General features: G+C 49.3%; 1 protein-coding gene and 1 long non-coding RNA gene across 2 annotated transcripts in view; one reads left to right on the top strand and one right to left on the bottom strand.

Moving 5' to 3' along the window:
* The window catches only part of LOC149367099 (uncharacterized), a 434,438-nt gene that overhangs the window by 23,848 nt on the left and 385,758 nt on the right, over positions 1-24,832 (bottom strand). The gene's annotated exons all lie outside the window — the stretch shown is intronic.
* LOC149367108 (phospholipid-transporting ATPase ABCA3-like) overlaps positions 1-24,832 on the top strand; it is a 96,465-nt gene that overhangs the window by 58,078 nt on the left and 13,555 nt on the right. The window contains exons 21-25 of the mRNA XM_089554179.1: positions 2,407-2,664; positions 3,262-3,415; positions 8,635-8,839; positions 9,745-10,103; positions 16,288-16,461. Of these exons, the coding sequence (XP_089410305.1) occupies positions 2,407-2,664; positions 3,262-3,415; positions 8,635-8,839; positions 9,745-10,103; positions 16,288-16,461 (1,150 nt within the window). The remainder of the gene's footprint in view (positions 1-2,406; positions 2,665-3,261; positions 3,416-8,634; positions 8,840-9,744; positions 10,104-16,287; positions 16,462-24,832) is intronic.

The raw sequence follows: 24,832 nt of genomic DNA, 5'->3' as shown, positions 1-24,832 counted from the left end.
AACAAGCATATTCCAGACGAGGCCGCACCAAAGCCTTATACGCTGCCAGTTTGACATGTTTTGGGGCCTTTGACAGTTTACGCCTCAAACACCACAGAGTCTTCAGAGCTTTCCCGCATGTAATATTGATGTGAGCATCCCAGTTTAGGCAATTAGTTATCTGAACTCCAAGGTATTTCACAGATGAGGTTTCTGGAAGTGGTACGCCAGCTATACAATATGGATGTATCAGAACAGTTTTCTTTTTACAAATTCTAAGTACGGAACATTTATTAACGTTAAGAAACATACCCCATTGGTTACACCAGTTTGAGATCTTCTGCAGGTTACTGTTAAGCTTAATTTGGTCCGGTGTGGAGTTAACTAAGGAATATAAAACGCAGTCATCTGCAAATAGTTTAACTTTAACTTCGGAATCAACCACGTTAATTATGTCATTTACGTAAACTAAAAATAGGATAGGCCCCAGAACTGATCCTTGCGGAACACCAGATGAAACCGGAAGTTCATCAGAGTACTCATCGTTAACACGAACATATTGAAATCTATCTTCTAAGTAGGCTCTAATAAGGTCAATAATATTAGGATTGATTCCGGCAGTGTAAAGCTTTTGAATGAGTTTAGTGTGCGGAACCTTATCAAAGGCTTTGGCGAAGTCAAGAAAAACAGCGTCTATTTGTTGTTTGTTATTAACTGCAATAAAAAAAATCATGGCAAGTGGTTATCAGTTATCAGTTATCATTTGACTGAAAACATGGCGCCATCGAAGCCATGTAGACTGTAAGAAAGACACCATTGATAAGATCTCTTTAATATGGAATTTGCGAGTGTTTGGCGCTCCCGTGCTCACGCAATACCACTAATTTTGAGGATACCGACGACCGTAGCTCCAGTGGCGAGTAGGGGCAACAAAGCGCTCGATATATATGCACCGAATATAGAAAATTCCTGAATATGCTGAGTAAATGAATGCGGCGTGAAGAAAACGGATATTGACTATATTTACGGTTTGTATTTATAATCGTGTATTTTTAAACCTTTTCTGCTTTAAAACCGTCGTGCACAATGAGATTATACGTGTGGAGTGATAACAGGAATCGTGGCACCTGCAGTGTTGAGTAAAATGTATGAACATTACATACATGTGCGATCCTAGACCCAGTTTACACTGTTTATCGCAATTACCACTAGGTGACAGCGACGAACGAATGTTTACCAACTACAAGCAATGATTAACAGTGGATAACACTGGGCAGTGCGTCGGCTAGTGAGTGACCTAGCATCAGAATGGAGGAGTAAATGTACGCATGTTAGTTCAGTGTGGTGTGTGCAAAAGAATTGGTTTCATTTAAGTGACACAAGACAAAACGAACATGTCTGATACCGAGTGAATGCCGTGTTCTATTGACGAAAGTTACTATTACTTAAAACAACGCTGCAATGGGCTATGAAAATGCCCGAAAATTAAATACACGTGTCGCCACCACACGTCGTTTTCGTGAACTGTGGTTGCCTATACCCATTCTTTTTTAAAAGCTGGCGATCTTTGAGGCTACACTGTGATCACGGAGGCCTTTTCATCGTTGACGTCACGAATTAGGATCCAGTGGGATTTTCAACCCCAATCTTATCAGCAATTAGGTCGCCCTTCGCTGCCGAACGAACTTCAACCGTCAGAAAAACTGGAGTAATCGACTTATATGGAGTGGCCCTCAATGTCTCCTTGATGTAGTCCGGTCCGCATACGCAAATAGATGTTGATTTTGCTGAACCGTTTGTATATTAAGGCGAAAGCATACTGCCGTCCGTCGGTTAACAAAGCGTGTCACACGCGTTTAACTCGGGAACTAGAAAGGATAGAAGAAAACCAATGACTGCTTCAAATAGAGGCGGAAAAATGAACCTAGAAGCTATGTTTGATGACTGTAGAATAATTAGTTAATTTACAGGTAAAAAAACCGACCAATAGTGGCCGTGGTCGTGGCGGGAGTGGCGCGAATTTTGAATCACAGGAAGTGCAGTACCATGTGACCGGAAGTGTAGGCGCAGTCGACGTGTGGTGCAAAATTGAATGTTTAGAAGAGAGTGTAGATGGAGCGAGGTAGTTCGGGTGGAGTAATCATGAATTAAGTGTAATGAATGGTAATCATTCGCAAAAGCAGCATGCCAAAAAGGCTATCGCCTCTCAACACTTTAGTTGCCAAAGTGTCCTCGAGTGGAGTAATCATGAATTAAGTGTAATTAATCGCAATCATTCGCAAATGCAGCATGTCAAAAAGGCATTCGCCTCTCAACACTTTAGTTGCAAAGTGTCCTCGAAATTTCTTTTGACAATGTGGGATGTCAGGTACGTGTGATGCTGACAGTTCTTCTCCACGCGGTCGCATAATCTGTTCTCTCCCGCAGGCATGGTGGGATCGATTGGCGTGGAGATCCTTCGGGTGCTTGTGCAGGAGGACCCATCGACAACGACGTCACCCGGACTCGTCCTCTGGGGCTTCGTGTTCCGCTGGTTCCCCACGTACTCCCTCGTGCGAGGCGTCATCAAGGTGATCCTGCTGTTCCGGTGGAACGCCATCTGTCTCACCGGAGGGGAACTGCTCGAAGAGGCGTGCCAGGAGCCCCATTTCGCTCTCGACGAGCGGATTTCGCGCTGCTGCGAAGGTGAGAAATACCTGAATGGTCATCCTGCCACGTGTTGCCCAACGGAGCGAAAACCAACCGGAACCAACGCTCAAGGCTAACAATCAATGTAGCGCACTTTTTACGAATATCCTGGAGCTTTTCGAAGCTATAGCTCCAATGAATTTTCTCTGGAGAGCTCTTATGTGGTGTACTTACAGCGTGTTTTACCTAACTTGTCATCATCATCATCATCAGCCTGACTACGCCCACTGCAGGGCAAAGGCCTCTCCCATGACTCTCCAATTAACCCTGTCCTTTGCCAGTTGCGGCCACCGTACCCTCGAAAACTTCTTAGCCTCACCCGCCCACCTAACTTCATGCCGCCCCCTGCTACGCCTGCCTTCTATTGGAATCCACTCCGTTACCCTTAGGGACCATCGGTTATCTTGCCTTCGCATTACATGCCCTGCCCAAGCCCACTTCTTCCTCTTGATTTCGACTAGGATATCATTAACCCGCGTTTGTTCTCTCGCCCACTCCGCCTTCTTCCGATCTCTTATAACGTTACACCTATCATTTTTCTTTCCATAGCTCGCTGCATTGTCCTTAACCTAAGCTTGCACGTGTACATCGCAGCGAAAGCTGGAAACAAGACGGCCCGCCTTCTGTACCCGCTGGAGCCGTTCCACGAGACCGGCTTCTACGAGGCAGTGAGCATGGTCATCCAGGGCATGCTCTACCTGGCCCTACTCTCGCTGGCGGATGCGCAGGCCTTCTACAACTTGCGTTGGTGAGCACCGGGCGTCGCATAGCCGAGACGAGCTTTTGCCGCAAGCAAGGAGCCCCCAGACTGAATGGCCGACCCTTGCAAACAAGATAGCTTTTAAGGTTTTAAGGCGAAAACCTTTAATGGCTCATACTGTCGTCCGTTAACAAAGCGTGTCACACTCGTTTAACTCCGGAACTAAAAAAGAAAACTAATGGTTGCTTCAGATAGAGGAGGAAAAAAGGAACCTAGAAGCCAAGTTTGATGACTAAAGATTTAGCTAATTAGTTAGAGGCAAAAATGTCGAAGTTGCGTCGAAATAGCACGGACGTCGATATAGCCACGGGAACGGCGTGACGTCACATCCACCGGAAGTCGTCACGGCATAGTGAAAGTTCTCTCAGAACGGTCTGAAAAACGTCGGATTTGTGTCAAATTAGATGGGAAAATGTGTAACTAAGTGTAATTAACAATTAAGAACCACGAAAGATGTATAATCTGGGTATCGATATAGCCACGGGAACGGTGTGACGTCACATCCACCGGAAGTCGTTAGATTTGATTCCTTTTATGGATCCTTCATTGAACGAAACCTGGCAAAATAGGCTCACCTGTACAGTCTGCACAGGAAGTGTGATTTGGAGACTGCTAGGCATATAAAAATAGGTCTCAGACATAAAGCATGGAAACTTCATGTAGATGGTCCCGTATTGTGGTGTCGAAATGGAAAGATTACAAATTATATGGCAGGATCACGTCGGCACTTTCGGTTTGGTTTATTCGTTTATTGGGGTTTAACGTCACAAAGCGACTTAGGCTACGAGGGACGCCGTAGTGAAGGGCTCCGGAAATTTCGACGTCGCACTTTCGTGCAGAAATAAAGTATCCTTACGCGATGCACACATATGGGCCATCCTTGGTGGATTCTTTCAATGCGTTAGCGGCCAAATGTTTCGTTATATACGAGGTTGACACAATGAAGTTCGTCATATCCGAGATGGCAGCTTAGGTTCGCTGTACCGAGGTAAACACTAAGTTCGTTACACCCTATAGGTCCAGACACGAAAGTTTTGTATATCCGAGGTTAACTCTCTAAAGTTCGTTATATCCGAGATGGTGTACTGTTAAGTTCGTATAAGCAGTAACTAATCTCTTTCGTAGCCTGTTGGGCAGGTTCCTGGCTGCCCGCCGTGGTAGGTGGACCACCTGTCACTCGGCGCTCGCCCTATCCGCTTATACAGGTCCCTCGATCTAATGATAGCGCATTAAAACAAAGTCGTAGTATACGGATATGAATCAGATTAGGCGACGGTTTCATAGTGTTTTTACTACACGCATTTGAGCTCGCAGGCACTAACGCTGCACAAGGCGCAGGAAGCTGACAACTGAGCTTAATGCATTGTTAAACTCATCTATAGGCCTGCTTACATGAACTCGATAGAGTCGAGTCGAGCTTGCTTGTCGGGTGAAAAGCCAGTTATCGAGTCCATGTAAACGCTCTCGCCTGCAGGGAGTCGAAGAGTCGGGTTTGCGGGATAGGACAGGATAAATGGGAACCTGTTTTTCGCTTGCGCCGTCGTGCCTCCGAGACAGCGGTTCCGTGCAGCCATCTTGGAGGCTGCCACTTCCCTCTCCCGCTTGCGCTGCTCGACGCTTGGTGTCGCTTCAGTTGAACCGGTCTCGACTCGCTAAAACCGAATTCATGTAAACACATAGACGTCGAGTTGGGCTGACCTTGATCACCTCGATCCCCTGACTCGACACGCCACCGTCGGGTTCATGTAAACGAGGCTTATAACTACTACAGCCTTGCTACGAACTGCGCTGGACGCGGAGTGCATCGGTCTAATTTTACTTAGCATAGTACATTTGGAAATATGGGACCGGTAAGAGCCAGAAAAAAACACGGCACCAGTAAGAGCCAGAAGGGGAATTCGTTGAAGTGATAAAACGTGATCTCGTAGTCGGGAAAGGTGGCAATGAAACACCAAGCTCGGGCGGCATAGGTAATTGTAGGAAGAATAACCTGATGATAAATCTGGCGCATATGAGAAGAAGAAACACGAAAATGGAAATGGAACCAATTGAGGAGCTTGGTGGTATATGCAGAAATTTTCGTTTGCAAATGGTTAAGTTTAAGTGAGGGGATTTAGACTTGAGACTGTAAGCGTCTGGTCGAATAGTCGGCTTACGTTTGTGTAATGCCGGGACTCCATTAGAAAACAAAACATAAGAAGACTTTTCTCGGTTTAACTGAACGCGAGATGTTACCCATTTGTCACAATCCTATTTTAGTTCAACATATGCAAACTGAGACGCAACGACCCGAAAGACGTGGGTTCGATCCCGGCCGCGGCGGTCGAATTTCGATGGAGGCGAAATTCTACAGGTCTGTGTACTGTGCGATGTCAGTGCACGTTAAAGAACCCCAGGTGGTTGAAATTTCCGGAGCCTTTCACTACAGCGTCCCTCACAGCCTGAGTCGCTTTGGGACGTTAAACCCCAAAAGCATAAGCTCAGCGCAGTGGTGCCATCTGGTTGTTAGAATGGGGACCATTTTTGTCAACAAACCGACGTTCCCTTAAAAAATTGCCTATAGACTGTCTGGTTTGGCTTACTGGGGTTTAACGTCCGAAAGGGACTCAGGCTATGAGGGACGCCCTAGTGAAGGGCTCCGGAGACTTCGACCACCTGGGGTTCTTTAACGTGCACTGACATCGCACAGTACACGGGCCTCTAGAATTTCGCCTCCATCGAAATTCGGCCTATAGGCTAAACTCTATTGCTTTCCCATAGATATTTCTTTTTTCTATTTATAGTATATAGACTGTCTTCAGACAAAAGTGTCCTAAAGGTGCATGGTCATAAACCTATAGATTGTATATAAACTGTCTGTATCATTTGTATTGCCTATAGACTGAGTAGAACGTGTTGTCGGGCTATTTATAGTATATAGACTGTCTTCAGACAAAAGTGTCCTAAAGGTGCATGGTCATAAACCTATAGATTGTATATAAACTGTCTGTATCATTTGTATTGCCTATGGACTGAGTAGAACGTGTTGTCGGGCTATTTATAGTATATAGACTGTCTTCAGACAAAAGTGTCCTAAAGGTGCATGGTCATAAACCTATAGATTGTATATAAACTGTCTGTATCATTTGTATTGCCTATAGACTGAGTAGAACGTGTTGTCGGGCTAGTTGTATCTTCAGACATGGTAGTTGCGCGAAACACACACACACAAGACAGGGTACGGGACGAGCTCAAACTTACAACTGATTTTATTCAAAGGACATAGCACGTATTTAAGGCAAAAAAGGAAAAAAGAATGTACTTTGAGCATGCGCAGCGCAAGGATACATCATGTGGCGGTCAGTAACAGACCAAGGCCTAAACTTGGATCGTCTTATCGAGAAAGGCTACCTCACTATTGAATAGTACAATCGAAGAATCACATATACATGCATCTCCTCTTTTCTTTATGAAGTAAGCTTCCATAACTTTAAGTGCGATTGAATCGCGACTCTTGCCGAGAACTCTAATCTCGTTAAGCCGCGGCCGACAGTGACTGCAGGACAGGCAATGCTTTGCCAAATTAGATCCACCCTCCGTTGTTGGCAATAACCCATGTTCCCGTGCACGATCGTTCAAGCAGCGTCCAGTCTGGCCTACGTACGTTTTTCCACAAGTCAGAGGTATTTCGTAGACAACTCCGACGGTGCATCCTGCAAAGGGCCTAGCATGCTTCTTGCCACAGCTACTTTTCTTTGTTCCTTGATTGGTGACGCGGGGGCATAGCTTTGCCAGTTTGGTCGGTGCTGTAAAAACACCATTGGCACATTGTACTTTCCCGCCACCTTCTTCAGGTTGTGTGACACTTTGTGCACGTACGGCATGACTACTGGTCGTGCTTTGCTTTCCTTTGCCGCGCTTTCCCTTTCATCTTTTGCAGTAGCGTCTCAGCCACAGCCGCCACGATCGTACAGGGGAACCCGGCAGAGCAAAGCCTGCCGACCTGATCATTAAAACTATCCTGCGTTCTGTGAGGACACGATTCATGAGGGCAGACTCCAGACAAATAGCAGCAATCCCCCTCTTAACAGTTTTCTAGTGCTCAGAACTACACGGTAACAGACCTTTTTGGGCTCTGGGGTGGTCACAACCAGCACACACCATCGTTCGAAAAGATCGTGTGGATATCTAAAAATTGCAGGCAGCCCCCCGAAGGCATTTCATGCGCAAAAGTTATACCTTTATCATGTTGCCTGAACTGAAATAAAACTTCATTCACCATATCGTGGGTCGTCATAGCGTGGTTGTTGTTCAAAAGAACCAAAAAATCATCCACGTACCTAAAAACTTTTAAAACCTTACTGCCATCTACGGCAGTTGTCAGTGATTGGTCAATACATGATAAAAATATGTTGGTTAGTACAGGTGCTACACATGAACAAATGCATATGCCACGGCGTTGCAGATAATGATCTTTGTCAAATGAAATAAAAGTAGTACTAAGTGTGAGCGCCAGCTCATCCCCGCCGACGGAGATCCTTCGCCGGAGGGCGAGCAACCCGAACTTTGAGTGAGAGCAACCGGAGCCGCCCGTGTGAGGAGAGAGTGATGTGAGGAGAGGATGAGGAGGACGAGCGCTCGCACGGCGCGTGAAGACAAATGACTCAGGTGTTGGACACGAAAGAAGCAACACGGCCTCTTGTTAACCCAGTGCTCCTTTGTAACGGAAAGACGAATGAACGTCTTTTGAATTGTTCTTTTACCCTAACATAAGGTAAAACTCCGGAAGTGTCATAAAATCATCTAGGGACATGCCTGCAGAATTCTGGAACGACACTTCTCCGTGTTCTTCCACACATGCCCTTACTGATGCGAACAATTCCGCGTGTGGTACGGAGTAGAACAGTCTATAAACTGTTTTCTAGGATTTGTCTATAGAAAGTTTATAGACTTTATAGACAGAAGTCTATGGACAGTCTATAGACTTTCTAAAAAAATTTTTGTAAGGGCTCTTCTCAGGACTAGAATCGGCAGAACCGTCCCTGTCTAGTTCTTCCGTGTTCCAGCTAGAAAGTCGGCTGCAAGGTGGCACCTGCATCTGCAAGGTGTCACTTTCAACCTTGCAGGTGGAAAAGTGACACCGGCGGTGAATGCGAGGACGTGAAGTTCTTGTGCTGTCGCATAATACGTGAATTCGATGGATAACCAATGTGTCGTTCGGCTGGCAGGTACTTGGCCCGCCGCTTTTATGGTGGCGAGGAGTCCGACGAGGCACCTGAGCAGCAGAGGGGCCCCCGACTCGTCGCCGTCAGCATGGATCCCGAAGTTGAGAGGGAAGGGAACCTAGTGAACCAGGTCTGCAGAACCAAGGCCTTCAAAGACGTCGCCATGGTTATCCGCAACATGCAGAAAGCAGTAGGCTTCCTTACCCCGGTAAGCGGACAACGCTGTTAACGATAGTTCTCTAGCACCTACTTGTTAATATGAGGGGTAGGAAAAAAAATTGCTGTGGCGTAGCTCAGCTAGGCTAGAATATACATAGCGAAAGGTATCGCAAGATGTGCAATAAATAAATAAATAAATAAATAAATAATGAATGAATGAATTAATTAATTAACCGGTTGCCATGGTTCCCATGGTTACGGCGCATGCGCAGTACTGGCCTGCGACGACCGGCCGAAATGCGCCCCTGACTAGCATAGTGTAGCTTTCGCTACAAAAATAAAAGAGACGGAGAAAACTTCGGATTAAGACAGGACATCAGGTCTAAATATGTACGGAACAAACTCACACAAAACAAAAATTGCCACGGCATTTTCGGTGCTTTTTTGTTCCCATGGGGCACGTGTTAACGATGTCAGCATGCGTTTCTGGATTACTGGGTTCTCTCACGATGCGTTCCGTGCAGTAGACGGCACCGGCTATGCTGTTAAGGCAACTTTCTTGGTCTCTGTATCAACCATTATAAGATAAGAATTCTTGCACTTTTCAATTTTGCTACTGCTACTCGGACCCGCCGCGGTGGCTCAGTGGTTACGGCGCTCGGCGGCTGGCCCGAAAGACGTGGGTTCGAGCCCGGCTGCGGCGGCTGAATATCGATGGAGGCGAAATTCTAGAGGTCCGTGTGCTGTGCGATGTCAGTTCGCGTTAAAGAACCGCAGGTGGTCGAAATTTCCGGAGCCCTCCACTAAGGCGTCCCTCATAGCCTGAGTCGCTTTGGGACGTTAAACCCCAATAAAGCAATAAAGCAAACTACTGGTTCTCGTGATCGTCATTGCATCCAGCGCTCCACAGTAATCCGCGTCAGTTCTGACAACGCCCGTTCGCTGCGCTGTTAGGCCAAGGTCCTGGACGGCGTGAGCATCCTGCTCAATCGCGGCGAGTGCCTCGGCCTGGTGGGCATCAACAACTCGGGCAAGAGCACCCTCCTGGAGGTACTGGTGGGGCTCCAGGTGCCCACGGGGGGCGGAGCCTACACGGCCGCGCTGTCCCTGGGCGTGGACGTGCGCGCCTGGCAGCAGTGCATCGGCTACGCGCCGGACGGCATCAGCGTGGCCAGCATGCCGGCACTCACAGTGGGCGAACTGCTGGATCTGATGGCCAGACTGCGTGGTGTCTTGTGGAGACGCCAGGCGGTGCTGGGCGCGCTGTCCCTCGTAGGGAGGCTCAAGGAAGACCAGATGATTAATAAATGCAGGTGAGCTCCGCAAACTCTCCCGTGAAAATGTCCAGCGTAAGTTCACACGCATCTATTATACATACCAGGTGCCCCAGCTAAATGTAACCAAAATTTTAAGAAACACGGGGTGTCCTAGCCGTCTGAAAACAAATGAGGGTTGTTTAGAGTCGCGTGGCCTAGTCTGCAGTTTTTTCGTTCTTCATGGTTGACTAATTAGTTAAGCTTAATCAACTAACTTTTTAATTATTGCCTTGAGGAGCAAATTGTCAATAGAAAAGTTGTAGATCGCTTTGAGAAACAGCTTACTGAGACATTTGCAGCAAGGTAATATTTACGTAAAGTAGTTTCTTTACCGGCCTTTAACCATAACCCGCAAAATAAGAAAAAGCTTCCACATAACAACTCTGCCACTTCAACGTCCCAAGACGCGCCTTAAAGAATAAAATCCATTTTTTCTGAAGTCCTCTCCTCGATGAGACTTTGGGTGCACATTGGGGCAGAGAAGTGAGAGAGCAGCTGGTCACGTGACAACTTTCTTTTAAGGCCAATAAATGAAGCTACGTAAATCTCAACTTGACGGAAACAGCACTACTAGCGGTTTTTCGAGGTGATCTAAAACTTTTGCATCGACACTTTCTTCCTGAAGTGATTAAAAAGTTAGCTAATTATACTTAACTAATTAATTAGCTTTGAAGAGCGAAACATACTCAAGACTAGGCCACGCGACTATGAACAACCCTGAGTTGGTTTCACTGGACTAGAACACTTCGCCTTCTTTAAAAGTTTGGTTACATTTAGCTGGGACGCCCGGTATATTGGTCACCGTCGTTTCTACGACTCTGATTCTCTCTTGGCAGACCTCAATATGTGTACCCTTGCCGACAAGTGACGCATACATGAAAGTCGTGCGCGGTTTCATTAACTGTGGAGCCTTACTGATGTCCCTGAATTTTCGTGTGCCGCATGCAAAAGGCGCAAAATGTTTTGACACATTTTATCCCGATTGGCACGCCATCTGTCCAATGACTCGTTTACAAATCCTGTGTAACAAAACGTTTATTGACACGGACATATTTGCCTAATTGTTGTTTTCATGCCTGGTTTTAAATGTTTTTAAGTGGTCATTCTGATGTTCCAGTGTATCTGATGTATCTGACCTAGTGTGCGCTCGTTGAGGCCACTTGGCTGTTGAGGCACACTCAAATATATATATCTATATATCTAAACATATCTATCTGTCTGGTAGATGCCCTGTACAGTCTGAACGCCAAGCCCTGTATGTGACACATCCCTCTCGTTCTTGGTCTTGAAGAAACGCTGTCACTCGGTAGGGTGAGTCACTCGTGTTTTTGCTGCCTTGTCCACACAGTTGCAAGATATGCAAAAGAATAGTGGTCCTACAGTGACAACGGTCCCTTTGTTGGCTTCGGGCAACGCCACAAAAGTGCCCCCTTCTGTCGTCTTGGCAATCAGAATCAGTTCATTAGTATAGAAAAGAAAATATAACATGGAAAATTTTATACAGAAGGAGGTCCCGTAGTCAGTGACCGTACTGGACCTCCTATATCATTAAGTAAAACAGTAATAAGTAATGAAACACGGCCAAGGGCGTCCGCAGAATTTTTTGCAGGGGGGGGCCCCGTTGGTGCCCCGGGGGGGGGGGGGGGGGGGGGTATGTTCGTAGCAGAAAGGCGCTATTTGCGGAGTAAATTTATTTATTTATATATAAATAAAAATTAAACAAAATGCACACATGAAAGAAAAATTACAAACAGCAAATTAAAGCGCGGCTAGGAGAGGTACATTGGAGTTTATCAACGAAGAAACAACTAAAATTAATAAAAATGCAAAAAGATGCTATATCACTTCGTGGAGAAGAGTGCTCAGTCTTGCTGCATACGGGGTCTCGACTCACCCGGATTGATGACCAGCACACAGCACAATATGTTCACAAACACGCAACTACAGTCACTCAGTCAGTCTTCCTTGAACAGCAACTGTAGGCGCCTCGGATTTTTCTGGGCGAATTGCGTAATTACACGTGTGATAAATTCACTTCTGTGCTTCATTACACGCTCTCGGTGCACACTCATCATACACATTGATTGGAAAAACTGTTGAACGCGTACGTTGAAAACAAAAGATGACTATATATACAACGAAAACTTATTTACAAGATAAATGCACGCTCGCAGCTTCATACACCTCGCTCCATCTTGCTTGCGCATCCGCACAGTCGAGCAACCGCACACACACTGCTCTCCGCTCGTCGTTTTCTCGTCCGCTGTCTTGGTTGTTCTCAGCTTCGCTGACAACCGGCCACTAAAAACACCCAAGCACAAACACAGAGGCGCGCACACGTGCAAGGGCTTACTTGCCGCAGTATCCCCGAATGCGCACTTTGGGGGTGAAAGGAACGCCGCGCAACTTCCGAGGGGAAGGGACACTCGCCACTCCAGTCGGAAAATTTGTTTTTGTGTTTTTATGGGGTTCAGAGCCCCAAAACGACTCAGGCTATGAGGGATGGAGTAGTACAGAGTTCCGGGTAATGTCGACCACCTGGGTCTCTTTACCATGCACTGACACGCACAGTACATGGGCGCTGTTGTGATTTGAGGCCCAGCCAGAGGTGACAGGCGAGCCAGGCAGGCGCCATCGGGCTGCGTTGACCAAAGGCGCTGGTTTTCGCAGAAGACGCAAAGGACGCTGGTGTGGGGGCGCCTCGGGAGACTGCGTCGCCGTGAACAAAAGCAGCTAATCCCCTTTGCCGGAGATTCTGAAAGCGGCGCTTCTACCGAACTGCGCTACCCGTGGATCGGAGGAGACAGCGAGCGGCGGCGGCGCCAACTCATCGCCCGCTTGCCCCTGAGCAGCCCGACAAAGCGGGGGTGGACACGGCTGATTTTACCTTCCCTCCTTAAGAATTCATCGGTGACCGGCGTAACGATAGGCGAAAACAAGATGCCCCGTGCACTGTCTGCCTCCGTGTCGCTATCTCTCTAGAGATCAAAGAAACAGACACCCATCTCAGGGCGGCTCGAAACACATGCTCGCCGGTGCCGCTGTATGTCTGGAACAGGTCGCCCTTCAGTAGAGCTAACGATGGCGTGGTTTGAAAACGGCGGAACGACGCACGCCCGGACGCGGCATTTCGCAGATGTGACCATGCGGGGCTGCTTTTACCCTTTTGACTGAGCGCACCACCGCCCCTGGCGTGCGGCCATCACTCACGGTTCGAGTGAGTGATTTTCCAGGGGGGTGCAGCCGCCCCCCCTTGCCCCCCCCCTCCGGACGCCCATGAACACGGCATAAAAACTCAGTGAACAGTATTGCATTTTCGCTATCGGCGGCGGTACAGGTTACAACGAAAACGTGTATGCCAGCAGTACAAGCAGAACATAGTTGAAGTTATACAATACAAACCAAGAAACAACTAGGAGAGCAAAAAGTTATCGGTAATGCTGTGATTGGAACATATAATACGCAGTTCACAAATGTGCTGTTCGCATCCTGTGCAGTTAGTTGAATAATTTGATTGTATGATTTGGAAACGAGCTTAATAATTATCAATAATTAGGCTTTTCAGGTCGATTTTGTATTTATATATAGGGGACTTGTGTTTTTAAATTACACTGGCAAGCTGTTCCAGAAAGAAAATGATGAATGATGGTGATAATCACGACCAATAGGCTGTTTCTGCAACCCTACCATGTCTTTATCATAGTTCGACCTTGCATCTAGTGATCACAAGCACGGGCTCAAGATGCAGGCAGTGAACGTTGGGCAGTGGCAAGTTTCCACGACTTTGTCAGTTGCTACAGTATTAGGGGACAGGGCATTGAAAGTATGGCCGAGGAATATGCTTCCCATCGGTAATCGCAATACTGCCTGCAATTCCTCATGGTAGTCCGAGGACTGTACAGTGGGCCTTGGGTGGTTACTAAGATTACTTATTCATATGATTCTATCATACTTTTTCTAGCCTTTCTGAATGCAGTTCTTGGTAGAAAGAGGGTGTGGTAGATGGTCCTTGGCGATCACAAAATGAACAAGGGAGGGGAAAACCTCAGGTTGCTTGAGCCGACGTTTCGACAAGAGTACTTGTCTTCGTCTGGGCAAAGCGTTAATCTTTGGCAGGGATTAAATAGGGCCTTCGCTCCGCGGAGGAAGGCCCCGGGGGTGGGGAAGGAAAGTGGTGTGAGAGGGGATGCGTGTCAGGAAGGGGAGGGAGGTGAATCTTGATTCGTTAAGCTGCTATAGTGGAAAAACTTATATCCGGGGGGTGTGTAATGAACAAAGGCTTTGAAGGGGCTGCGACAGGGGGGAGGCGCTGGGTGGACCTGTAAAACTCAGATAAGAGGATTAGTCAGCGTGGCACAGGGAAATGAGAACAAGGCAAACAAAATAGGCTGGCACTGGAAGGAGAAAGAAAAGGGGGGGGGGGGGGGGCATTTCTAAGGAAGGACAGGGCAGGGGGGGGGGGGGGGGATGGCTCGAGTTCAGAGAAAGCCAGAAGGTGGGGGCAGAGGGGGTAACAGGAATGTCATGGTTTCCGAGAACTGATAGTAGGGGATTAGGAGAAAAGAAGAAAAAAAAAGGTGAACAAAGGGAGAGGGTGAGAAGGCCGGAAATGTGGTGGAAGATATGACGTGGGAAGGGTGCAAAGAGCGATAATATACTTATGCGAGGTTCTAGGAAATGGTTCTAGGAGGTTCTAGGAAATAGGACTGCAGTTCTGTCGCTTGAAACTTCGATCTTCTCAGCTGTGCTATCATATTGCTTATGCCCGCGATGTGGCAACTCAATAAAACTCTGTTTTCCTAGATAAATTAATCTAGAAGTTTAGGATTTGAGATCTTTTCACCGTTTCCTGTCTATCCTTGGTGCCTGTTTTTTTTTCTCTGCGAGTTTATGGAGGGCTTTCTGTGGTGTCAGTAGGTTGCATGTATCTGCACGGCTACAAAGCTTGCTGCACATTCCACTCGCTTCTTTCTCTGCTGCCAGGCTAGCTCATGTAAGAAAATATAACCACGTTTGTGACTGTCTTTTCGCAAATAACTTAAGATATGCGGGGTTGTAATGGGGAGGGGGATAGATAAGTTCTCCACGCTTAACCGCGGCTTACATAGTTCAAAACCGCCGGACTCCGCCCCGTGATCCCGCGCACGCCAACCAAGGCGGGTCTTTTTCTTAGGGAACAAAGGAAAGACACTTTGGCTGAGAGAAAAAAGGGCATTTATTGTTACAACAACAATAACGCCACCTAGCAACAAAATACGCTAACAAATCAAGGCCGTCCGATTCACCGGCAAGGTTGCGAGCGAATGTTCGCACACGCTAGGGCAGAGGAGAAACTTCGAGGCGGGACGGGACAAGTTCGAGGGGAAAATCTCCTCGCCACGAGGCCTCGCCCCGCTGGCGAAGAGCGGAAGGGCACGCCGGAACGTCAGTGCGCGTTGAGTTCCCGACCCGAAGAGAAAGAGCTATATCCCGCGCGCGCGCAGCAGTCACGCCGTTCGTGGCGCTCGTGTCGCTGCGACACTGGAGCCCTCCGTTGTTTAAGGGACAATACGGTGAAGTGAACAGAATAGGATGAAACGAGGCGAATCTCTCCAGGTAGAATTCACATGCTAGACTCAGAAGAAAAATTTTGCGGGGGCTTAGCCTTGGTTAAGCCTGGTAGGTTGCGAAAGCGAGCGCAGCGCCTCTAACGGAAGGAACTCGACGCGTCGCGTCTAAAGAAAGAACGAGTGCGCCGCGTCTACAGGTCACGCGTGGCTACCGGCCGCCACTGCGCGAAGACTCGACTTGGTAGCCCATCTCTCACCCTGGTATGACGTCATGCTATGACGTCACTGGGCATGATATGACGTCAGAGGTCATTCTAAATGTCACGCGTGGCTACCGGCCGCCCCTGCGTGACGACTCGACTTGGTAGCCCATCTCTCACCCTGGTATGACGTCAGAGGTCATTCTAAAGGTCAAACGTGGCTCAAAGGTCAAAGGCCGTTCATGAGCGTAGCATTGCTTTCGCAATGAAAGGCGTTGCGACGTGCCCGGAACTGCTGACCATGTGAATAAAAGGGTTAACTACGCGGCAAGTAGTATGGATTATGTACAAGCCGAGATAAGGATTCTGTATTCTTACGTGTCATAAGCTTGGCATCAAAGGCTTCAGCGCTTGTAAACTATGACACTGCAGCCACGGCGAAATGAAGATGCTGCTGATTGTGGCGGCGGTGATCGGCGTACCACCCGTTGTCCTGCTGGACGAGCCGTACTCGGACGTGGAGCCGCTCTACCGCAACGAGATCATCCGCATGGTGCAGGTGCTTAAAGGAGCACAGGCCATGTCCATCATCATGACCTCGCACCGGTAAGGCTCGCATGGTTACCGCTGCGAAGTTTCGCTTACGGGAGATCTTCAGCGCGTGAACCTTTTTCTTGCATGGTATGATACAGTATGTAGACTCGAAACACTAATACACCTATAATGGAGTAAAAAAAAAGGTGTAAGGTGTCGTCTGGAACACTCCCTTTAATAAAAGGGGGTGTGCTAGAGGACAGATTACTCCGTTTCTACTCCTTTATGTTTAGTGTGCCATTATTGCCCCAAAAGTCGACATCAATCAATCAATCAGCCATTTATTTTCTCAATCAATCAATCAATCAGCCATTTATTTTCTCCATATTAAAGAAAAAAGGACTAAAAGCTCGGAAGCTTGACAGAGGTGCTGCCCCCATTTTTCACGTTGGCATTGCATCAGAAAAGGGAGAATAAATTCTGCGCTATACATTATAGCACAAAAGAAGATAAAACACCTTGAAAAAAAAAGCAAAAAGTACCAACACAAAAATACATGCAGCGTCATCACGCAAACTTGACCAGAAAAAAAATTCTCAATAGCAGTATTTTAATGCTGGAAAGGGTCAAACATTTCTTTGTTTAATTTATTTCATAGCACTGGCAGCGTATAAGAGATAGATTGTTCTGAGTAATATGCTCTAGGCGTAGGAACTAGCCACATTTCTTTATTTCTGGTTGTAACAGGTTGTCTGTTACAACATGGGTTGTAACAACTCACCTCGTCTCATAATAAAATAAAGCGATGATCGATTTCCGTGACGCCTTCAGCGGCGGAGCTAGCAGACAACACGACAGTCGCATGCACTGGGCATCAGCAAAGCGGTTTGGGAAGAAATTTTGCTTGTATCGCAGTTATCATTTCTACCAGCAACTTGGTATTGGCCAGCGATCCTCAAAAATGATTCATTTTTGACATTCCTCCACTCCAGGGCTTGGTATGAACGTGAACAAACATTATCAGCGCATTTTTCTGAAGCCGGCGGCAGACATACAGGCCGGCAGGCTGGCCCTGAGAAGAGCGCCGCTGTCATCATGACGCTTGTACGGCTGCGGTGCACATCAAAACCGTCGCGACATCCTCCTGGTCGTCGTAGTGCATTGAGAATAGCACCGAGCGCGAGTTCAGGAGACGCGGCCAAAGCAGACGAAACTCTCGAAAGCGCGCGAACATCATTCCTGAGAGTTTTCGCGAGAAGGCGACCCGCTGGTCGCGCTTGCAAGTGTGAACCGTGGTGTTGCCGAGATGTTGCCTGGTCGCATGTCCTTTCGACTCGCAAGTGAGTGGTTCACCCTGTGCATCGCATGCAACAACCGACAACTACGATCATCGAGTGTCTCGCTTTATTTTACAGAGCTGATAGTACTGCGCGTATTTCGAACTAAGTGGACTTACCTCTAGTTACACGTCGTACAGTACGACGTTATTACTCACTCAAGAAACGCAATTTACATTCAAATGGGCCTCTTCGTCGTCGATCGTCTGATCCTCCCCTTTAATTAAGTTTGGATTCCCAAACTGCTCGACAGACTGAACGATCTTCTTGAAGCGGCAATACAGGCGATACGTCGTAACAGCGCGAGCAGCGATGAACCACGGCCTATCTCGACGCGCGCGTCGAGCCCGGCCGTAGATTAACTTCCCAGTTTTTACTTTTCTTTCATAGATGGCACTGCACATCAGGCGCAGCGGCGCCACTCGGCAATGCTTTGGGAACCTATTATTGTGTTCAAGAAAGTAAAAACAGCGCTAAATCCTACGCAAATCATGTACGAGCACACCAATAAGACTGGACTTAGCCAAGGTCAATTGAAATAGGTCGCGAAGCCGGAGCTCGAATGCGGTCCAGAACCAAGTGCTAGCGACATCAAATTAGGGGTGGAACCATGGAGGAAAGAAAACTAGGAGAGAGCGCGCTCAGCCTCTGCAAGCTCTCTCCTCTGACGCCGCTGCCGAGGGCCCTTTTGCGCACTGACTCTTGGGAAATAGGCCCTCCTCCACAATTACCAGACTGCCAACCAGCGGTGCTTTTTAGTGAACGTCCGTGCTCCGATGTAGCGCAGAAGCGCAGCGCCAGTGTTGCAGCTTTGGGCCGGAATGCGCACCGAGCTCGAGGTTGTCTGAAGGCTCCGCGTCTCAACACTTCTGTGGATTACACTCGAGTTTTTGGGTGCACTGTAGAAAACTGCAGGTAAACTTTTCATCAAAGGGTGCGGCCGCGACCTCGTCACTGTTCAACTGTGGTTCATAAAGAGAATGGAGAGGAATTCCTTTCGTCATTATACACACATATGGAGCGTTTATTTCGGAGAACTCGAGAGTAGGCGAAGAAAACGAGCCTCTAAACGAGCCTCGGCCCGCCCATGGGCCCGCCGTTCTCTGCTATTCTCGAGGCACAAGTCGCGCCGAATACGCTTGCGCACATACGCGGTTCCGACATGAAATGCAGCAGTGAAGTATTACAGCGAGAGAGAGTGCCGGCGGCTTTACGTCTGCCCCTGCGCGGGGTCTCCCGGCCACTGCGCACAATCACTTACAAAAAGAAGTAAACTGTATGTACTACGTAGCCGCGCGCACGTAGCGTCCTGTCTCGGACTATTCGCGCGCGCGGTACATTGCACTAGCGGCCGGGGTGGGGCGCCCGGCCGCGTATACCGTCCGATGTAGCACCCACGGAGTGTTCGTGTCACGCGTGCACTACCTGGCGAAGAGCGAGCGGGAAGTCAAGCCCGTCTGCTCGATGAACGCACAGAGGCTCCTGTCACGGGTGCGCGCACTGCCGCGCGGCCACAGGAGCGCTTCGAGACTGCCCGGGATGATTCCCAGCGCCCTGTAGGCCGCGAGCATCTCGCGACGCCGCACTGAAGAAGCGGCACAGCGAAGGAGCATGTGCTCCGATGTCTCCACTGCGCCGCAGTCAGCGTACGCGTCGCTCGGGGATGGTGGCCGCTGCGGCGAGCGAGCAGTTTGCGCTCACCACGGAGCCGTCGGTGAACACAGGCACATGGTCGTGCAGTTGCTCGTAGAGCGAGAGAGCGAAACCGAAACCGAAATCCGGCTAAGAGCTACCGCTGCCTTGTCACGTGAGGGCCTATTTCCCATGATGCTTTCCATTATATTTTTTATGACTAGGCTTCACGATTGTGACGTCATGCTCCCTCCTAGTTTTTTCTTCCTCCATGGGTGGAACCATGGAGGAAGAAAAACTAGGAGGGACCATGACGTCACAATCTTGAAGCCTAGTCATAAAAAATATAATGGAAAGCATCATGGGAAATAGGCCCTCACGTGACAAGGCAGTGGTAGTTCTTAGCTGAATTTCGGTTTCGGTTTCGCTCTCTCGCTGTACGAGCAACTAGGCGACCATCTGCTTGCGTTCACTGACGGCTCCGTGGTGAGCGCAAACTGCTCGCTCGCCGCAGCGGCCACCATCCCCGAGCGACGCGTGCGCTGACTGCGGCGCAGTGGAGACACTTGGAGCACATGCTCCTTCGCTGTGCCGCTTCTGCAGTGCCGCGTCGCGAGATTCTCGCGGCCTGCTGGGCGCTGGGAATCATCCCGGACAGTCTCGAAGCGCTCCTGTGGCCGCGCGGCACTGCGCGCACCCGTGATATTCTAGCCTCTATACCCGTGACAGAACAGTGGTGAGCCTCTGTGCGTTCATCGAACAGGCGGGCTTGACTTCCCGCTCGCTCTTCGCCAGGTAGTGCACGCGTGACACGAACGCTCCGTGGGTGCTACCTCCGACGGTATACGCGGCCGGGCGCCCCACCCCGGCCGCTAGTGCAGTATGCCGCGCGCGCGATTAGTCCGAGACAGGACGCTACGAGCGCGCGGCTATGTATACATACAGTTTACTTCTTTTTGTAAGTGATTGCGCGCAGTGGCCGGGAGACCCCGCGCAGGGGCAGACGTAAAGCCGCCGGCACTCTCTCTCGACAGCGAGAGAGAGAGAAATACTTCACTGCTGAATTTCACGTCGGAACCGCCTATGTGCGCGCGCGTATTCGGCACGACTAGTGCCTTGAGAATAGCGGAGAACGGAGGGCCCATGGGCGGGCCGAAGTCCGCCTGCCCGAGAAATAGAATCTTGCGCAGCGCGCCGGAGCGCTCGTTCAACACGTCCGTCCGCCGTGAGCGCTCTGGAAGCCGATGCGCCCTTTTTTAGAGGCTCGTTTCTTCGCCTACTCTCGAGTTCTCCGCTCATAGCATGCGCTGAAATAAACGCTCCGTATGCGTGTATAACGACGAAAGGAATATTCCTCTCCATTCTCTTTATGAACCACAGTTGAACAGTGACGAGGTCGCGGCCGCCCCCTTTGATGAAAAGTTTACCCGCAGTTCTCTACAGTGCACCCAAAAACTCAAGAGTGTAATCAGCAGAGACGCGGAGCCTGCAGACAACCTCGAGCTCGGTACGCATTCCGCCAAAGCGCTGCGCTGCGCTATACTTCGGAGCACGGACGTTCACTAAAAAGCACCGCTGGCTGGCAGTCTGGTAACTGTGGAGGAGGGCCTATTTCCCATGAGTCAGTGCGCAAAAGGGCCCTCGGCAGCGGCGTCAGAGGAGGATGGCTTGCAGAGGCTGAGCGCACTCTCTCACATGGGCGTCCGGAGGGGGGGGGGCAAGGGGGGGCGGTTGCACCCCCCTGGAAAATCACTCACTCGAACCGTGAGTGATGGCCGCACACCAAGGGCGGTGGTGCGCTCAGTCAAAAGGGTAAAAGCAGCCCCGCATGGTCACATCTGCGAAATGCCGCGTCCGGGCGTGCGTCGTTCCGCCGTTTTCAAACCAAGCCATCGTTAGCTCTACTGAAGGGCGACCTGTTCCAGACATACAGCGGCACCGGCGAGCATGTGTTTCGAGCCGCCTTGAGATGGGTGTCTGTTTCTTTGATCTCTAGAGAGATAGCGACACGGAGGCAGACAGTGCACGGGGCATCTTGTTTTCGCCTATGTCGTTACGCCGGTCACCGATGAATTCTTAAGGAGGGAAGGACAAATCAGCCGTGTCCACCCCCGCTTTGTCGGGCTGCTCAGGGGCAAGCGGGCGATGAGTTGGCGCCGCCGCCGCTCGCTGTCTCCTCCGATCCACGTGTAGCGCAGTTCGGTAGAAGCGCCGCTTTCAGAATCTCCGGCAAAGGGGATTAGCTGCTTTTGTTCACGGCGACGCAGTCTCCCGAGGCGCCCCCACACCAGCGTTCTTTGCGTCTTCTGTGAAAACCAGCGCCTTTGGTCAACGCAGCCCGATGGCGCCTGCCTGGCTCGCCTGTCACCTCTGGCTGGGCCTCAAATCACAACAGCGCCCATGTACTGTGCGTGTCAGTGCATGGTAAAGAGACCCAGGTGGTCGACATTACCCGGAACTCTGTACTACTCCATCCCTCATAGCCTGAGTCGTTTTGGGGCTCTGAACCCCATAAAAACACAAAAACAAATTTTCCGACCGGAGTGGCGAGTGTCCCTTCCCCTCGGAAGTTGCGCGGCGTTCCTTTCACCCCCAAAGTGCGCATTCGGGGATACTGCGGCAAGTAAGCCCTCGCACGTGTGCGCGCCTCTGTGTTTGTGCTTGGGTGTTTTTAGTGGCCGGTTGTCAGCGAAGCTGAGAACAACCAAGACAGCGGACGAGAAAACGACGAGCGGCGAGCAGTGTGTGTGGGGTTGCTCGACTGTGCGGATGCGCAAGCAAGATGGAGCGAGGTGTATGAAGCTGCGAGCGTGCATTTATCTTGTAAATAAGTTTTCGTTGTATATATAGTCATCTTTTGTTTTCAACGTACGCGTTCAACAGTTTTTCCAATCAATGTGTATGATGAGTGTGCACCGAGAGCGTGTAATGAAGCACAGAAGTGAATTTATCACACGTGTAATTACGCAATTCGCCCAGAAAAATCCGAGGTGCCTACAGTTGCTGTTCAAGGAAGACTGACTGAGTGACTGTAGTTGCGTGTTTGCGAACATATTGCGCTGTGTGCTGGTCATCAATCCGGGTGAGTCGAGAACCCGTATGCAGGAAGACTGAGCACTCTTCTTCACGAAGTGATATAGCATCTTTTTGCATTTTTTATTAATTTTAGTTGTTTCTTCGTTCATAAACTCCAATGTACCTCTCCTAGCCGCGCTTTAATTTGCTGTTTGTAATTTTTCTTTCATGTGTGCATTTTGTTTAATTTTTATTTATATATAAATAAATAAATTTACTCCGCAAATAGCGCCTTTTTGCTACGAACATACCCCCCCCCCCCCCGGGGCACCAACGGGGCCCCCCCCTGCAAAAAATTCTGCGGACGCCCTTGCTCTCTCATAGTTTTTTTACCTCCATGGGTGGAACTAAAGCGCCAAAATGAAATGAGTGGACAAACACGACTAGAAGAGGAAAATAATTAGGACATATTTTGTGTTTCAAAAGCATTCAAAAACAATTGCAGTGATTCCTTTTTAAAATGTTTTAGTTGTGTGCATTTTATTAGAAAGTATAGCGCTTGCTTTGTAAAAATTTTATGACAGCGTTCGCTCCATGGAGGAAAAAAAACTAAGGAGGGAGCATGACGTCACGCGGCCAGCGTTCGCAAGCCGAGTGTTTTGAAGTCGTTTTCTCCCTCAGTTTTTCGCTCTCCGAGCCGGTCCTTTATGTTTTGATTCCGGTATGTTTTAGTGCGCGCGTATGCGCGACCCGCGGCGCGGGCGTCTACAGCATAGAGTTTCTTACTACTACCTAGAGGGAAAGCTGGCGGCGCTGCACTTCAGCCAACATGGACGCTCAAAGCATCATGGGGCGGTGAGAAGAAACTCTATGGCCGCGCTAATCGGCGCATGCGCGCGCGCGGCGGGGCTAGACTTTACCGCACGCTATCACGTGGGGCGATCACGGGGGGACACACTCTTTTTTTTTTGCTATATCTTTACTTGTTAAGACGAGGCTGCAAGGTTGTCGCCGGACGCTCCCTCCTCAATTTTTTTTCCTCCATGCAAGGTTGACGGTGCTCTGATGTCATACCCTTGTCATATCTTTTGACCATTCTGCTTGCTTTTGTTTGAAACTCGATTCTGCTAGCCCTACTTTTTCCTCGTTGCTTGTTGCTCGAGTTCTTGGTGTGCATCGTTCGTGTACAGTTTCCGCTTTTCCCTTTTGCCAGCGCTTCTTTGTAGTTTTGTTCGGTTAGGTGCGGTTCTGTCGCGTTTGCCCCAAAAGGGCATCGTCTGTGGCCATGGGGCCCCGTACGCAAAAAAGAGGTGTGCGGTTGCACGATGTGCGAGCGAAAACCTGTCTGGCGGCGTCACATTTCATCGCTTTCCCAAGGATGTGAGCGCGACACCTGAGGCGAGGACGAAGGAAAAAGGTACAACGAGAACTGACTACCTAAAAATAGCGTTGGTGGTCGGCACTCGTCGTGTCTTCTTTCTTCGTTCTCGTGTCGGGTGTCGCGCTGAAGCCGCGGCGTTCAGCAGTTTATTTTTCCCGCCAAGCAGCACGTGACGCTGACGTCACTAAAACACGTGACTTCGACGTCGCGTTTTAATTGTGACGTCACTTTTTAGTTGTCCACGCATTTCGAAGACGGCGCTGGCTGCGCACCACAAGCCGCCATGTTTTGAACGTATGGGCTTCTATGGAGCCTACGCTACCATAGTACATCTACCTTGACCTAGCTGCATAGGTCGGCACACTCACTCATGAGTGCACTCATATCGCCTCACTCACACTCACACTCACGTCTGTGAGTGTGAGTGTGAGTAAGTGGTCGTGATTGTGAGTGGACGTGAGTGTGAGTGCGAATGAGTGGTTGTGAGTTTGAGTAGACCCGAGTGTGAGTGCGAGTGAGTGGATATGAGTGCCGGTGGTCATGAGTGTGAGTGCGAGTGAGTGGATGTCAGCATGGTGGCCATGAGTGTGAGTGTGAGTGAGTGGATGTGAGTGTGAGTGGAGATGTGTGTGAGTGCGAGTGAGTGGATGTGAGCGTGAGTAGAGGTGAGGGGTGAGTGGACATGTTTGATGAGTAGATGTGAGTGGACGTGAGTGGCAATGAGTGGTTGAGAGTGGTAGTGGGTGGCAATGAGTGGTTGTGAGTGGACGTGAGTGGCAATTCGAGTGGACATGAGTGGCAATGAGTGGTTGTGAGTGGAGGTGAGTGGCAATGAATGGATGTGAGTGGTGGGTGGATGCGACAGCGAAGTCTGTCGCGTATGTTTCCCGACGACGATACCCGCTTAGCTATTTTCATGTTTTTGACAGCTGAGGGAAGCAAATATTGACTACTGAGGGCGCTCGAGGCAGCATAAGGCATCATGTTCGTGTCTTTGGACAGCCGAAGCAGAGGATTCCGCTGGCACAGGAACGGCAATATTTCGTTGCATTTGTAGTTCACCATTGGCACGGGCGCA

The sequence above is a fragment of the Amblyomma mixtum genome, chromosome 1 (genome assembly GCF_055824585.1).
Source record: "Amblyomma mixtum isolate Tamu chromosome 1, ASM5582458v1, whole genome shotgun sequence".
In the NCBI taxonomy this organism is placed as follows: domain Eukaryota; kingdom Metazoa; phylum Arthropoda; class Arachnida; order Ixodida; family Ixodidae; genus Amblyomma; species Amblyomma mixtum.
Note: the sequence above shows the minus strand (reverse complement) of the source record. Positions and strands in the feature narration are given on the sequence as shown.